At 45.2% G+C, this 14,653-nt stretch overlaps 1 protein-coding gene across 10 annotated transcripts in view; it reads left to right on the top strand.

Annotated features, from left to right (window-relative positions):
• fbrsl1 (fibrosin-like 1) overlaps positions 1 to 4,588 on the top strand; it is a 288,396-nt gene extending 283,808 nt beyond the window's left edge. For 8 of the 10 annotated variants that reach the window (XM_085474425.1, XM_085474432.1, XM_085474424.1 and 5 more), the window contains 3 exons: positions 443 to 526; positions 1,354 to 1,612; positions 2,086 to 4,588. In XM_085474425.1, the coding sequence (XP_085330551.1) occupies positions 443 to 526; positions 1,354 to 1,612; positions 2,086 to 3,382 (1,640 nt within the window). In that variant the 3' untranslated portion in view covers positions 3,383 to 4,588. The remainder of the gene's footprint in view (positions 1 to 442; positions 527 to 1,353; positions 1,613 to 2,085) is intronic. The other 2 variants (XM_085474430.1, XM_085474428.1) reach the window with 1 other exon arrangement.
• Positions 4,589 to 14,653: the final 10,065 nt, after the last annotated feature.

Raw genomic sequence — 14,653 nt, 5'->3', positions numbered from 1 at the left:
CGCTGACTTCTCAGACTAAATATTTGTTATCCCTGTAAATTTGGAGGCTATAGTCTGTGACTGATGGAGTCCATCAGATAGTGATTCACCAGTTAAATCACTGTGCTCTGTCTAGGCTAATTTCCACAGCTCCTAATTGTCTTGTCCTACCACAATCCATTTCCAGCTCAGCTCCAAGAACTCAAAACTGATTTCCCCACCAAGCAGCATCATTCCACAAGCCCCAGCAGGTCAGAGACACTCCACTCCAGTTAGTGGCAGTGAATCCAGCATCCAGGCAACCTGGCTACTGCAGGATTACCAGGCAGAGAGCTAGGGTCGCAGCGCTAGAAAACCACGGCTCGCTTGTAAGAGAAAAGCCGAGTGGAATGGGTTGGTGTTGGGGTGAGCACTGCTAGCCAGCCACCCCCCCTTTTGCTAATCCCTGTTTGGCATTTTGCAGATCCTTTCAGTCGCTCCAGTTCCTTTGGCGGCCTCGGCAACCTTTCAAGCAGTGCCTTCGGAGGATTAGGCAACCCCTCGCTTGGTAAGCGTTGGCCCCCTCTCGTCCTCCTCCTCCACCGCTCCCCCCTTCAATCTGGCCCCTGTGGCCAGTAATAGAATAGAGCAGGACAGCGTTAGACCACAGGGAGAGCCAGGAGGGGAGAAAAAAATCTAGACACTTAGCTCTAGTTTCTGTGTCAAAACAGTCCTATCCCAGGGAGGCCCAACAAGGCAGCACAGCACACCACAGCAAACCTCCTCCCTGCCTCCACTTCATCTACCAACTAAGTCCCTGACAGCCTGGCTTTAATCTGGCTGTGTTGCTGCCAATAGGCACTCTTAGGTCTGCTGTTTGGTGGTAATTCGTCTATTAATTATTTGACAAGCCCCTTCTGCACCACCATGGAGGGTTTTCTCTTTTCCCTTTGCATCCCTTCTCTATGCCTTTCTCTCTTTCTCTTCATCCTTCCTATTTTTGTGTGCCAAATCGGTCACCCTGTTGTGAAAATGGATGTGATTGGAATAGACATGCCGTGGAATGCTAAGGTTCCCCTTGGCTTTTCACAGCTATCATCTCCAGAGGGCAGTGAGTCTCCCCTGTTCATCCGGTGCAGAAAAGGAAGGGAGGGGGGGGGGACCTTTAGTCTAAAAGCAAATGAGTAGGGGTTTTTTCTCTCCAGTTCAAGGGGGAGGGGGGCATTAACCTCTAACTCTTTCAAACAGCTTCAGTGCTTCAGTGAGAGAACCTCCAGAGACAAAGACAAAAGCAGCTTTTGTTGTTGAGTCTTTCTCATCTTATGTGTCCTCAAGAAGGTTTTGTGCCCAATTAACTTACAGTGGGTCCCACGCCTGTCTGCTTCTTTCCTTCAGGGTCCAACAGCATGTTTGGCACCAAGGAGGGGCCGGGAGGACTGCCCACATTTGGCAGCCCCCACCACGACACCTGGAACCGACTTCGACGAACCCCGCCGTCGTTCCCCACCCCGCCGCAGTGGCCCAAAACCGCAGATGCTGAGAGAAGCAGCTCCGCCAACAGCCACGAGAGAGAGCGAGAGAGGGAACGGGAGAGAGAGAGGGAGCGAGAGAAAAGAGACTCGTCGATTGGCAAAGAGGAGAAAGATAAAGACCGGTGGGTGAAACACACTTTTGGTTGTATGTTTTTGTGTGTTGCTCACATCCAGTATGTAAAAACCGACTCCTGAAATAAGACCACAATAGCGACTATGATAAACCAGCATTATTATACATACAAGCTGATCAGTCAGAGCAGAGCAAAGGAAAAACAGCGAATGTTTTTTTCTAGGTGGTTTCAAGTCGTATCCATGGAAACTGAAATAAATTGAACAACCGGCACGCTTATAAAAGAGCACGACGCGCCGAGAGAAGCTATTTGTCAAAAATTAATTGGAGACATTTCTATGAATGGTACGGCAGCAGAATGAAGGGTTACCGTCAAACAGAGAACAGAGGGATACAAGAGCAAGGCAACTCGTACGATTTAAAAGAGAATTATAAGGCAGATTTTATTGTTGAGAATTAATCAGACACTAACCAAACACGACCTACTGGCAAAAATAAAACTCTTACATTGTGCCGTTACAGGGATTCTGTGGATCGCAACCGCCACTCCAACCGCTCGTCTCCGGCCTCTGCACCAGTCAGCTACCAGATCAGCAGCCTGATTCGCTCCAGCAGCCAGAACTCGAGCGATTCAGGTCGGCATCACAGCGGCAGCGTAGACAGGGTCCGCGAGGCAGAGAAGGAGCTACTGGAGCGACACAGAGAGTCTTCCGCACTGGCTGATGTGAAGGTGAAGGAGAGTCGCTCGCCGGGCAAGGAGATGCTAGAGAGAAGACCCTCAGAAGACTCCATCAAACCCACTCAGCGTTCCCCTTCCCCCTACTCTAAGGCAATGATCAATGAGCAGGGCATCAAGATGGCAGGCGGGCCTCTGTCTACGCTCAAGGACAGCGAGAGGAAGGAGCCCCCACCTGCAGAGCTCCTCCATAAGGTGAAAAATGACATGAAGATTAAGGAGGAGAGGAAGGAGGAGCAGGAGGTCATGGTGGTTAGTTCGGAGCCGGCCCCCCAGCCACCGGCCCAAGCTCTTCCTCCTCCCGTCAGCCAACCGGGAAACCCGCACCACCACCATCCACCTTTGTCCCAGCAGCCCCCACTTCCTTCACCGCGTGGTAGTGACATCTCAGCACCTGGCCTGCATGGTGTCCCCATGGCGCATTCTCTGCCTCTTTCCATGAGCGCCATGCCTCAGATGGGCAGCCTCAACGTGCTAGACCGGGCTCGCATGGCTCCCTTCATGGGAGCACTTGCAGGAAGAGAGCGCCTGCCGCACACAGCCTTTCCCTGGGATCCGCTCAGAGAGGCCTACCGCAGCCTGGATCTGCAACGCCGCATGGACTTCCAGCTCAGGCCTGAGCCGGGGCATCGTTTCCCCAGCATGTACGAACAGGAGCGAGCCTACCGCGAAAGGGAGGCTCATGACTACTCCCACCACGAGCACCTGTTGGAGGTACGCAGGGAGCACGAGAGAATGCGACAGCAAGCCGAGGAGCGAGAGCGCCTCCACCTGAGGGAGGAGCTGGACAGAGCACGGCTTCATCAGCTGCACCAGTCCCCAATGGAGGGTCATCTACCACACATGCCCCCCTTTATGCCCCACCTAGGCGGCATGCCCTACCCCAGACTCAGCCCCTCCACAGGACACAATGGCCCTCTGAACAGAACACCCCCTACCGCCGCACTTAGCGCACCCCCACCCCTTGTGCCAGCTGGCAGTGCCAGGCCAGCCTCGCCCCGGAGGACTACCCCCCTCACAACCACCCAGGACCCACGGGACTACTCCCCATCACGTAACCCCAAAGAGGTAGAGGCTCGGTAGCTTCTTGGAAAAGTGCAAAAATGTCTTACAGGGCGCTTTCACACGCCCCCGCTCCTCTAATCTGAAAGCTTGTTGTAAACAAAATGCACTGCTCTTCTCCACCAGAGAAGAGCAAAAGTCCCTAAGGGAAAGGGTATGATTGTACAAATTAAAGGTGTGTAAGGCTAATTAAGCACATGCCATGACTTTATTTTTAGTGGACTGGAGGTCGAATAGCGTCGGTAAAGAGAACATAAATATGTGTATGTTTATTGCCGACTTAAATATTTGATAATTATTAATATATTAATCCAATACCTTTTTTTCAACTTTGTGCAAAATAGAGGTCCTCAAATGAGTTTGTACATTTCCTATCCTTGTTCCATGTATAGATATCATTTCTATGAATTTTATGTATTTTGTGCATTAGTCACGCCTTTTACAATATTTATCCCAGTTGATTGTGAGACATATCCCTTATGACCCACTGTAAAGACTGGATTTTGGTTTCAGTAACTTAACCTCATGGTACCAGGATATCCTCAGTGATGACAATGTACAATGCTACATTACCGATTTGTTCTGTTCAATTGTTTTGCCTTTGAGATATGCAGATAAATATATATTATGAGGTCTTTGTTGAGTCTCTGTAAAGAAAACAGATGTAAATAACTTGTTGCTATTCCTTCGCTGCAAGTTTACCATGTAAATTTATTAGGCTTTTTAACCATTTCTAGAAAAACAAAATCAAAACGAAACACGGGAAAATCACCTGCCTGCTGAATATTGCGGAGAGAGACAAGTGTGGCCGACGGACAGGAAGTACGAAGGGAGGGTGTTGTAAGGAGGCCTAAACGGATCATCTGCAATCTATGCAAAGCAGCACACAGCACCCTGCAGAAGAAATCACCTGGAGGGAAAAGACCATACCGGTGATACTGAGAGCAACCTGGATTTAACACCTGTTTATATTTACAAATGAAATAACGACTAAATAATTCAAAGACTTCCAAGTCACAAACTGGACCAGCCCCAGATAGAAAAATGAGGACACTGTTTAGTGGGCGGCAAAAGGACTCTCTCTGTCAACCTTGTGGTGTTGTGCAGTTGTTTTTCTTAGACTCTTGTATACAAAACAAGTAGAGTTTTAGGCGTGCAAAAAAAAAATGAAAATGAACATTCATGGTTTAAAACGTACGGAATAAAGTTTGGACCTAATGTCAAACATTTCCTGCTCCTCTTTAATTCTGGCGCTCGACGTCGGCGCCGGCTGCCAGCTGTGACTTTGTCTGTGAGCCGGACCTGCTGAGTGCTATGTGTATGTGAGGTTGATAGGTTTGCCGGCGATGCCTTAGTTTCTAGCATTTAGAGCATTTACTCATCTGATACCAAGATATTACTTTAAAATCATAAAGCCAACTGACTTGGCTGGCAGAGTAGCCTAAGCCATCAGATCATTTGACCGTAATCTGTCATACATGGGCTGCAGAGCTCTTCACAGGGATCGATGAGATTGGGCCAAGGCAATACAGGCAGGGACTAATAGAACATTGATTTTGTATGAAAGCAGGTTTTGAGTGTTTGTGTTGCAGGTAACCGGTATTGACTGGCAGCCCAGCGGCATATTGACCCGCGGTCTGGATTCATTAAGAGGAGCAATGCCTGGGAGGCAGGCTATCAGTTGGTGGAAAAAGAGGCTCCCCTCTCTTCTCATATGCCTCCTCTCCTCGTGCACACCACTCATCTCCTTTTCTAATGAGGCCGGAAGGCACTCTGGAGTGGGCCGCAGAGGGAGCCCTGAGGTGCCCTGTCCTGTTATTGACAAGACCTCGGCTGCGCCTGCTGCCTGAGCAGAGACAGCCAATTCATCCCGATAATGCGCCGACTACTCATCTCGCTGCTGTGCGCCGTGAGGCCCACCAATCCCAGTCCCATGGTATCAACCCATAATGACAGCGTGGATCAAACCGTGGCCAGGTCATTAGGGGATGTTATTGAAAATCAATAGTGCTCCTGTGTCTCACGCACTCCAACAGGGTTTTTAAAGGGCTCCTTGAAAAGACTGTTTGCCAGAATGTGGTTGGCGTATTGGGAAGACTTAAATCACTATCGCTTTCAATTTAGCCTCTCGGTAATTGAACCACATATTCTTCCTACGGGTAGCATCTGTCAGTGGCCGGCCTCACTTTAGCTCTGTGTGCTTTCAGTCCTAATAATCTAGTCAACAGCAGACACTTAACCCCTGTACCTGTTACCACATAGGGATTTTTTTTCTTCCTGTAACTGTTATTTACTAGGCGAGCTTTAGTTGGAGAAAACCACACACCTTAGATTCCCCCCCACCCAACTCAATCACTCTGTCCTGTGCTCTATCCATTTTACGGCTGAGTGTGGAACGGCCCTCCGGAGATGAAAAGCTCCATCAATTTCACTCATCGTCTGGCAAGGTCAATTTATTTCAGCACACAGTCCATCATCAGATGGGAATCAATTGACACATTGCCTGGCATATCCAACCCAAGGTGGATTATTACAGAGCTTGCAATTGTCAGCTTCTTACTAGAGCTATTATTCATGTGTCCGGGGGATTTTTTTTCTTTCTTTTCTTATTTTTTGGAGATTTTGTACAGTTTTCTATATTTATTTGATCACAATTTCCTATGTGATGGAACATTGTTACTTTGACGGGACTTAATGTAAGAGCGTGTCGCAAAAAAAAGCGTCTGGTTTTCTTTGACACATTTCTCCACTGTAATCCCAATTAATAGGATACGGTGGTATCTGAGGTAAGACATTGTTTTATTGTTCCACTAATCCCCTTCATTTATCTGTGAGAAACCTGAATGCTGAGGGTTTGGGATTGAATTTTCATGGTCTCAAATACCTCCAAAAAGCGCTTGGCACAGTGCTCACCCCAGATTCAGAGAACAGTGGAACAGGCCTTAAGGGGCTTTTATGGAGCACAATGGCAGCTAATAACACAGTGCCAAGCTAATAAGATGGGCAGCTCTTCCCCCACTGATAAAACATGTATGAAAGCATTTTTGAGCCTCCATGTGGTGGCTCCCAAGATCCTTTTTTTCCCCCAGCGAGAGCTAATGCATTAGTTCCCATTTGAAAGCTGTTTTGAAATGGAGATTGGTAATGAGACCTGGGGCCCCCTCCGTGATCACATTTGCTGGGGCCTCCACTGGGCCTCATGATTTGAGAGACCGCAGCTTTGCTCAGAGTTCAAGTCCATCTCTGCGGGGGTTAGAAAACCCTGATGAGAGCCATTCTGAACCACTAAGCTATATCTGAACTGCGAATTTAGGGAGAGCGCACAAGTCAAGGGCTTTGGCAGCGAATCCTTGTCGCAGCACTCTTTCTAGAATGCGTGTTGTTTTGACCACCTAAAAAGGCTAGCCGCATGCATCCTTCCATGTTCCCGTCTTTTTTTAGCTCTCTGTGTCAACAGAGCGGCAGCTGACAAAAACCAGGCCAGTCAGTGGTTAAGGAGCTGACTTGGAAACAGCCAAATGGTGTGAATTCCAGGCCCTGGTGACAAAGTGCTGTCTAATGTCTTTTCACCTCTGGACCTATGACAAATATTCCAGCTGTCTCACAGCGCAGCTACCATTGCTAGGCAAGCAGACCAAGTAATGCAGCCCAGAAGAAAGAGGATACTTGAATCGGTCACAGAGGAACCTCAAAGTGCACAATATGAGACAGGGAGGAGAAGAAAAGAATTAGAGGAGATGGAAAAGAAGGAGGTCCAGAGCAGCCACCGGGCAAAATAAGTTTTCCACTTTGATTCAACTTGGAGGATTTTTCCAGCCTTTAGTGGAACCTCACAATCTCCAACACTGGCCGTATTATGTACACAAACCATAAAAATGAATAACATTTATGCAGCTGGGCACATCTGGCAGTGATAGGACTCTCATTCACAGACTCACAGGATGGCACTGTGCCGCCACGCTACCCTTTCTGTTCTATGCATGGACATGAGGCACAAGAAGACAAAACGTGGGCGGTGTAAAGGGAGTTTCTGAAATGCTTCGAATGAGTTTAAGAAAATAAGAGATTTCAGGGCAAAATGGAGGCCATACGTGGCTCGTCCAATTTGGCAGAGCCGGCGCGCATGATTAGCCGTAGAGACGTTAATCAAAAGTGGCTCAGTGTTTGAAGGGGCAGTGAGAGGCGCTGCCAGCTGGTGACAACATGGCTTGTGTGCTCGGGCCAAGAGTGAAGTTTATTTGAATACGGATCTTGCCGTGACCGTATTTCTCCAGAGCTCAGTTAGCAGAGCGTTCCCTGGCTCATCACTGGGATCGCCTCAGAGCCGTTGGCACCCGGGAAGGCAGAAGGTTTTTTTTCCAAGCCACAGAATGAGAATTACGATTTAGTCCATCCCCTCTGGTGGTGTGGGCATATTCATAAGTATTCATTCAGTTTGACGCTGGCACAGACACGACACCTAGTTCTTGGCTCTCCGTGTGTGAGGATTTTATTTTGAATATGAAACTATGAAATTGACAAAAAGGCTGTTTTTGCATTCTGTAAATTAACAACACATTTGAAAATCAAACATCCCATTTTTCCACTTAAAATCATGCGAGACCTCTACTGAAAACACGAAGCTTAGTTATTCAGCTGTCAGTTTTCCCTTAGAGCCAAGCTTCAAGACCCAGTGCAAAGCACAACTCTTAGGAGTAATGCGGTGGGATGTGTTTGATCAAGTAAATTCTTAAGTTTGTTTTCAGCTCTCTCAGGAGATTAGAGGAGGGTTTGTTGGGGGTGATTTACTGTTACTATTAGCATTATGGCTTTATTTACAAAATATTCTATATTTTTATATAGTTACAAAAGCAGTGACAACAGTGTTTTTGGATGATTTACAATTTCACTCTTTCTTCCGATTGGGTTCCCAATCAGACAAAGACAAAAAGCAGGTAGGCGGGGCTTCTTCTGTTTGCCTGAGATGACCATATTAGGGATATCCACTCTCAGTGACATCATACACAAGGAAATACAAGAAAAAAATGTCAGAAAGCAAACGTTTCAAGAAGTCCAGATGTTTTCAGATTTTTTATAATCCTTGCAACTGTTTCGGGGGATGAACAAACGGCTTTTTTTGTATATTTGTCATATTTACATGTTTCAGATCATCAAACAAATTTTCACATTAGACAAAGAAAACCCGAATAAATACAAATTGCAGGTTTTCAATGATGGTCTCGTTCATTAACAGCTTTCCAAGCCTAACCCTATCCCTGTGTGAAAAAGTAGTTGTAGAGTATGAATGGCAGGCCTAAGGTCATACAGACCATCTCAATTGAATTTAAGTAAATTGGAACTTTTGTCTTGTCAGGTCACAGAATATTTTCTCAAAAGTCTTGAGGATCATTAAGATGTTTATTGACAAATGTGAGATGAGCCTTTGTCTTCTTTTTGGTCAGCAGGTGTTTTCTCCTTATATCTCTCTCATGGATGTCATTTTTCTCCAGTCTGTTTCATATTGTTGAATCGTGAACACTACCTGTAACTGAGCCAAGTGATGCCTGCAGTTCTTTAATGTCGTTCTGGGTTCTTTTGTGACCTCCTGGATGAGGCTGGCCACTCCTCGGGAGGTTCACCGCTGTTTTGTCCATTTGTGAATAATGACTCTCACTGGAGTTCAAGGCCTTAGAAATGGTTCAGGAAGTGGAAACTGTACAAAAACTGTACAATTCATCATCTGTATGTGAGGTCATTCTTTGTGTTTTTGACTTCTTTCAGCAACACACGGTCAATGCCACTGTGGCCACAACGGTCACTAGACTGACTTTGCGTTCTCATCGAGTTGTAATGTTCGTCCACAAAAACACTGAATGCACCCACAGCATAGTGGAAAAGGGCAAAGAGATTGTATTCTTCATAAGACTGGCTTCAACCAGGCGTTTCAGCATTCCAGGGCTGGCTTCAGCCCCGCCTCCCATGCTTCTTTGGAAATTTGTCTGGCAGCAAACATGCTTTGAAAGGCTCTTATCTCCTATCTAGCCAGGAGTTTCATGCACCAAAACAACAAACCCTATCTTATCTCAGTGTGTTCGTTAATGTCACAGCTTAAGGGGCTTGTTCTTCCACTTGCAATGGGGCTTGGAGAGCAGATTGTTTGCAGATTAGTAAATGCGGGCCTCTGGAGGTCTTGGAGCTAGTACAAAATACTTGTCTTCTCCCGCAGATGTTCATGTGCGCACACCTCACCGTATTGGCGGCCCTCCCACTTTCCCGTGTCAAATGGCAGGAGTACCGCACAATGGCTGGTAAGCATCATTACCCACAGTCAGATCTACAGCGATAGTTCTCTCATCAGAGTGCCAAAACAATGCACGATAGCTACACGAGGCTACAAATGTTGCTGATGCGCTTCTTCTGTTGCACAAAGCCCTAATCTGTGATACCTCCTGAACCACCTGCAATACTTGATGCCTTTTGCCCAGCCTGTGTGGCCATGTTCACGACCATCCCTCAGTGACACAGGAGAGCAGGCGAAGCTCTACTGGCTTCAGCCATCTGGCTATCTCACACAGCCCTTGGCTACACAGTGGCTCACTCAGCGATTGATTGGGGTGTTGAAGGCCAGCTATTTAACACATCAGAACAACAAGTACTGCTATCATGCTGGCTCCTTTTCATGTCTCGTTTCTGTGCCGCCCAAGAATGCCTCTTATCTCTTCCCTTCTGCTTGTTGGTTTAAGCCAGACAGCATATGCCCACATTCCCCCTGTAATAAACCATTTTGCTTTCGGTGTAACCCTGACAGACAGAAAGGCTGCAGCTGAGCTGCGATTGAGGGGGGGGGGATGGCGGTTTAACCCTTGTGTTGCTCGGTAAGAAAGAAAAAAAATAAACAATAAAATCTGCAGCCCACTCTCCTGTTGGTGCACCCAAAGACTGACAGATGAAAATAAAGCCCTATGTTCCATATCATTAAATCCTCCTCTCTCACCTGATTACATTCTTATTAGTGTCTCCATTCTTCTCCCATTATTGTTACTTCTAGTGAAACAGGTCTGATAATGTGCTCTCACTCGCTGGATGCACAACCTGCTCATTCCTATCTCTGATTCTTTGTTGCAGCCGAATGGTTTTTAAATGAAAAGTGTGAGTGCTGTGTAATTATATTTCTGGGGGTATTATAAAATCAAATATCACAATGAATGTAATTTTATTTGCTTGTAATCTCTCTCGCCCAGGCTAATAGGCGTTTTCGAAGGGCGCGCCTGGGGGGGGGGGGGTTTAAACAGCCGACCATCTCCAAATAGAATGGCTGCTCTCTAACTCTCCCGCTCTGCTCCCTTTGTCTTTGATATGCAGGCAAAGGAGCTTGACAGTCTGGGAGACGTGGGAGATTTGTCGGCCTGTGATCTCCATGCCTCCCTGACAAATGAGCGCCTTTGGCAGGGCTGCTGGAGGTATGGCTTCTCTGCCCTGCTGGAATCCTGATGAGACTACTCTGGACCTGCTGGTAATGAAGTCAGGGCACAGGACCAACCTGCTGCCAGAAATGACCTTTAATCTACACACATGCAGGCCATTTGGCATGCGATGACTCAGAGTTGCACAAGCAGCTTTGTGCTATTACATCAAGCACATTTTTCACTGAGATGTTACTAAAATAGACCAAAAACACACAAGTTCAGTCCTTACAGAAATACAGTCACCACATCTTTTTTTAAGCTTATTTAAGAGAGAGAGAGAGAGATGCTGCTATGTGGAAAATAGTTGTTTCGTATTTTTTGGAACAATATGTTACGGCTGATGTTTTATGTGTATTCTTCTTGTTGGGCAATTTAGGATGCAATCACCATCCAGTCAATCTTCATTACATCGGACTCCACTGCTCCACCAAGCACGCAATTGCTTGACATTGATTCTGCAGATTCTTTCAGCCCATGTAATTCCTCACACGGAGCCGTGCAAGTAAAGATCTTTCCACCGGCGTGTCTGTGCAAAGTAAGACGTTAACAAATCACAACCTTAAAAATCTGAATCCCCTCTGACGATAAATGCGCTCATTTCAGCTCCACGCTGAGCATTAAATAGCTGACATTGATCGGGTGCATTTCCCATTCCACAGCGAGGAATATGAAAGCCTCAGTAGGTCCAATCCAACATGGTTGCCTTTGATTTCAGCTCCCACTCTCGGTATTGACTCACAGGAAGAACAAGCACTACCCCTTGTGGCCCAGTTGGCCCAGTGCACTGCGGGTGAATGACACATCCAGCTGCTTCTGGGCCCCTCCTGATAAGTTAACCTTGTGATCACATGCTAATGCCTGATTAATGTTGCAGTAATTAGACACAGCCTTTCACACTTAGTTAAGAGGACATCCTCCAGCAATTAGCCCGAGCCGGAGAGAGATAATTTCAGAGAACACAGCCAAATCACGTTCTTCAGCTCGCCTCCATTCCCACTTGGCAACATTAAGGTTTATTTTCTCATTATTTCATTTAATTACTCGTTTGATGTTTCATGCAGCTGCCACAAGTAATCTTTGATCCAATTAGGAAATGCTGATTGACGTGAGCGTGCGCATGGGATTCAATAAGCTGCCTTCAATTTGATGTTGTGACTATATCAGGGGATCTGTAGAGGTTTCGCGTTCTCCACTGAATGCCATCTAATAGGTTAATAATCTCCCTTAAAAATGTTTCTTAATAGATGGCACACCTTTGTTTGCGCGTGTGTGCACAACACGCGTGTGTTCCAGCACGTGCGCACTGCGCAGTTTCTCTAGCAGATATGGAGCAGCGAGGAATGAATGCGCTAGTGAGGAGAGGGCCCTGCGCTCACCATCCTGCCGCCTGCCCATTAATAATACATTGGCACAGAGTAGATGGAGGTTTGCTGAGATTAGTCCTTCATTAAGGACTCGTTTGCTTTTACAGAGACACCTTGGTCTTTTTTAACCAAGAAGAATCAGCCCACTTGTAACCGGACTGGAATCCTATATTATATTATATTATATTAGTCGTTGCAGTGTGAAAAGCGACTAGAAGCACTGTGATTTCCTATCAAGACAAAGTAAATGTACATTTAATAACTGTGCATCTGTAGTTGCATAACTATTTGCGTCTAACTGGAGTGGATGAGCAACTACTCCTAACTTTCAAATGCATTAATGTAATAGTATTTGCTACATACGAAACACAGAAAACTGGTGCAGGTGAGTCATGTCTTAATATAGGTCACATTACAGTACAGTAAAATTCATTTAGTTCCCAAAACTGTGTGGAAATATATCTGTGCAATTAATTCCCAGCACATCTTTAAGGAACCTTAAGAGTTTTAGGAGCTTGAAATGGAGCCTTGTCGTGTTACCAGGAAAGATGCGCGAACCATTTGGTGGATTGAGTTTTAAATGTTGGGGACTGTTTTTCCTGACTACAAAATGTTGGTCCTGCATGTTACAGGTAACTTAAAGCATTCACAGACTTATTTGATACCACATAAACAGTTATAAGTATACCATAGACATTTTACTTGAGATCCAAGCATTGTATGACACATTTAAGTTGCATTAAAATGGTGCAAAGGCAGAAGAACCTACATTTTTCTTTGCATTAATTACCCTCTCGAACTCTCAAAGTATGTTGAAGAATAGAAGGAAAAAAAAGTTTTTTTACTGTGTTTGAAGAAAGATATGCTTGTTGTAGTGTAGAAGTAGTGTCATCATTAAGTTTGTTCAAATGGTGCTGTGAAAAAGTCTTGAGCCACCTCCAAGTTCTTTATATTTTTTGTATTATTTCTTACTCCACGTTTTTAAAGATCAAAGTTTTTCTTTGGACAATGGCTGCTTTTATGCTCCTTTTCAGTCCAGTCCTTGTTCCTGATCATTGTCGGAGGGGTGTTTTTGTTTATCTAGTTCTTGAACCACTGTTGTGTTTACACATGACAGACAACCAGTTCTTTTCTGTCTTTAGACACTTTGCTACCAGGATGCTGCAAACATATTTGTCCCCATTTCTTTAGTTTGATCTATGAAAAATAAATACACAAAATTCTGTTTTTGCCTTGTTCACCAACAAGGTGATTTCCAAAGAGATGTTAGCCATAGTGTGTCCTTACTAGACTGGACAAGTGGAGGACAAAAAGAACAAGTGGGAGACCTAAAAGAACCTCTTACAGCAGGTGAACAGTATCTGAATCATTTGTTTGAATCTGAGCAGAGCGTAGAGCCCTGTACATTTCAGAGCACTCGGATTATCAGTAGACACTAGTGACTTGGTTCCACTTGCAGTCAAACATGCCCATGTTATAACACTGACTCCACCATGCCTGACAGCTGTGCAGCCTATTTCAGATGTTTGTTTTTTCAGTGGAACCAGGTATTTGCATCTCATAGTAAACTCTCTGTATTCAAATTCGTGAAGCCACTTTCTGGATTGTAGACTTTGACAGTGTGCACCTGCCTTCTTCAGAGAGTTCCTCATTTGGCTAAATATCATGAAGGAGTTTCATCCATTACATTTCTTTGCAGTCTTTCAGCCCTTTCAGTGTTGCTGAGCTGGCCAATGCATTTCTGCTTTCTATAGTATTTTGTATATTTAGCCACTGCTAAAGGTTTTATCATCTCTCTGATAGGATAATTTGTCTCACTTGCATCCAGATCTGTTTGGATATCAGAGTTCACTGGAAATTTCCTGTGAGATTTCCAGATAATTTTGAGCCTCTGAAAATTAGAGACTGTATATAAATGGTCTCAAATGCAAACCTTTCTTAAAGGCTTGAATTAAAGCTAAAAGGATGTTGAGTGTTTGATTTAAAATCCACTGTGGTGTGCACAGAGGTCAAATTTAGCAGGAAAAATGTGTCAGTGTGCAAAAACATATCTAAATCTATTTAGTGAGTGACATAAAGAATTGGCTGAGGTTTTGCTGATTCTGGGATGTTTACAAGCTGGTGATGCAGCAAAATATGACAGCTCTATAAGGCAAAACACAAAGGCATGCAAAAAAATACTTCATGTGGGGACTCAGGAAATTTAACAGCCTTTTAATTTTAATGGGGAAAATATTTTTGTCTGTCATGCTGTCTTGTTTATAATAGCTTGAGGGATAGGTTTTGCATATTCATGCAGAGGCTGTTCCTGTGTTGTTAACAACAAAATAACCTCGCTACAAAGTCCGCTGTGAAGCTGTTTTGGAGCTTATCACCAGCCCCTCTTCAAATCCCAGTTATTGTTTTGAAAACTTTAAGGACTGAATGGAATAAACAGATTTACTTACTGGAAATATCTGCTGGAACTAAGTGAAACACAAAGG

This window comes from Copadichromis virginalis, linkage group LG12 (genome assembly GCF_057382275.1).
Source record: "Copadichromis virginalis isolate Kocher_CV1m ecotype Utaka linkage group LG12, C_Virginalis_male_GT1.1, whole genome shotgun sequence".
Taxonomy (NCBI): Eukaryota; Metazoa; Chordata; class Actinopteri; order Cichliformes; family Cichlidae; genus Copadichromis; species Copadichromis virginalis.
This window is presented reverse-complemented; position numbering and strand designations above follow the sequence as displayed.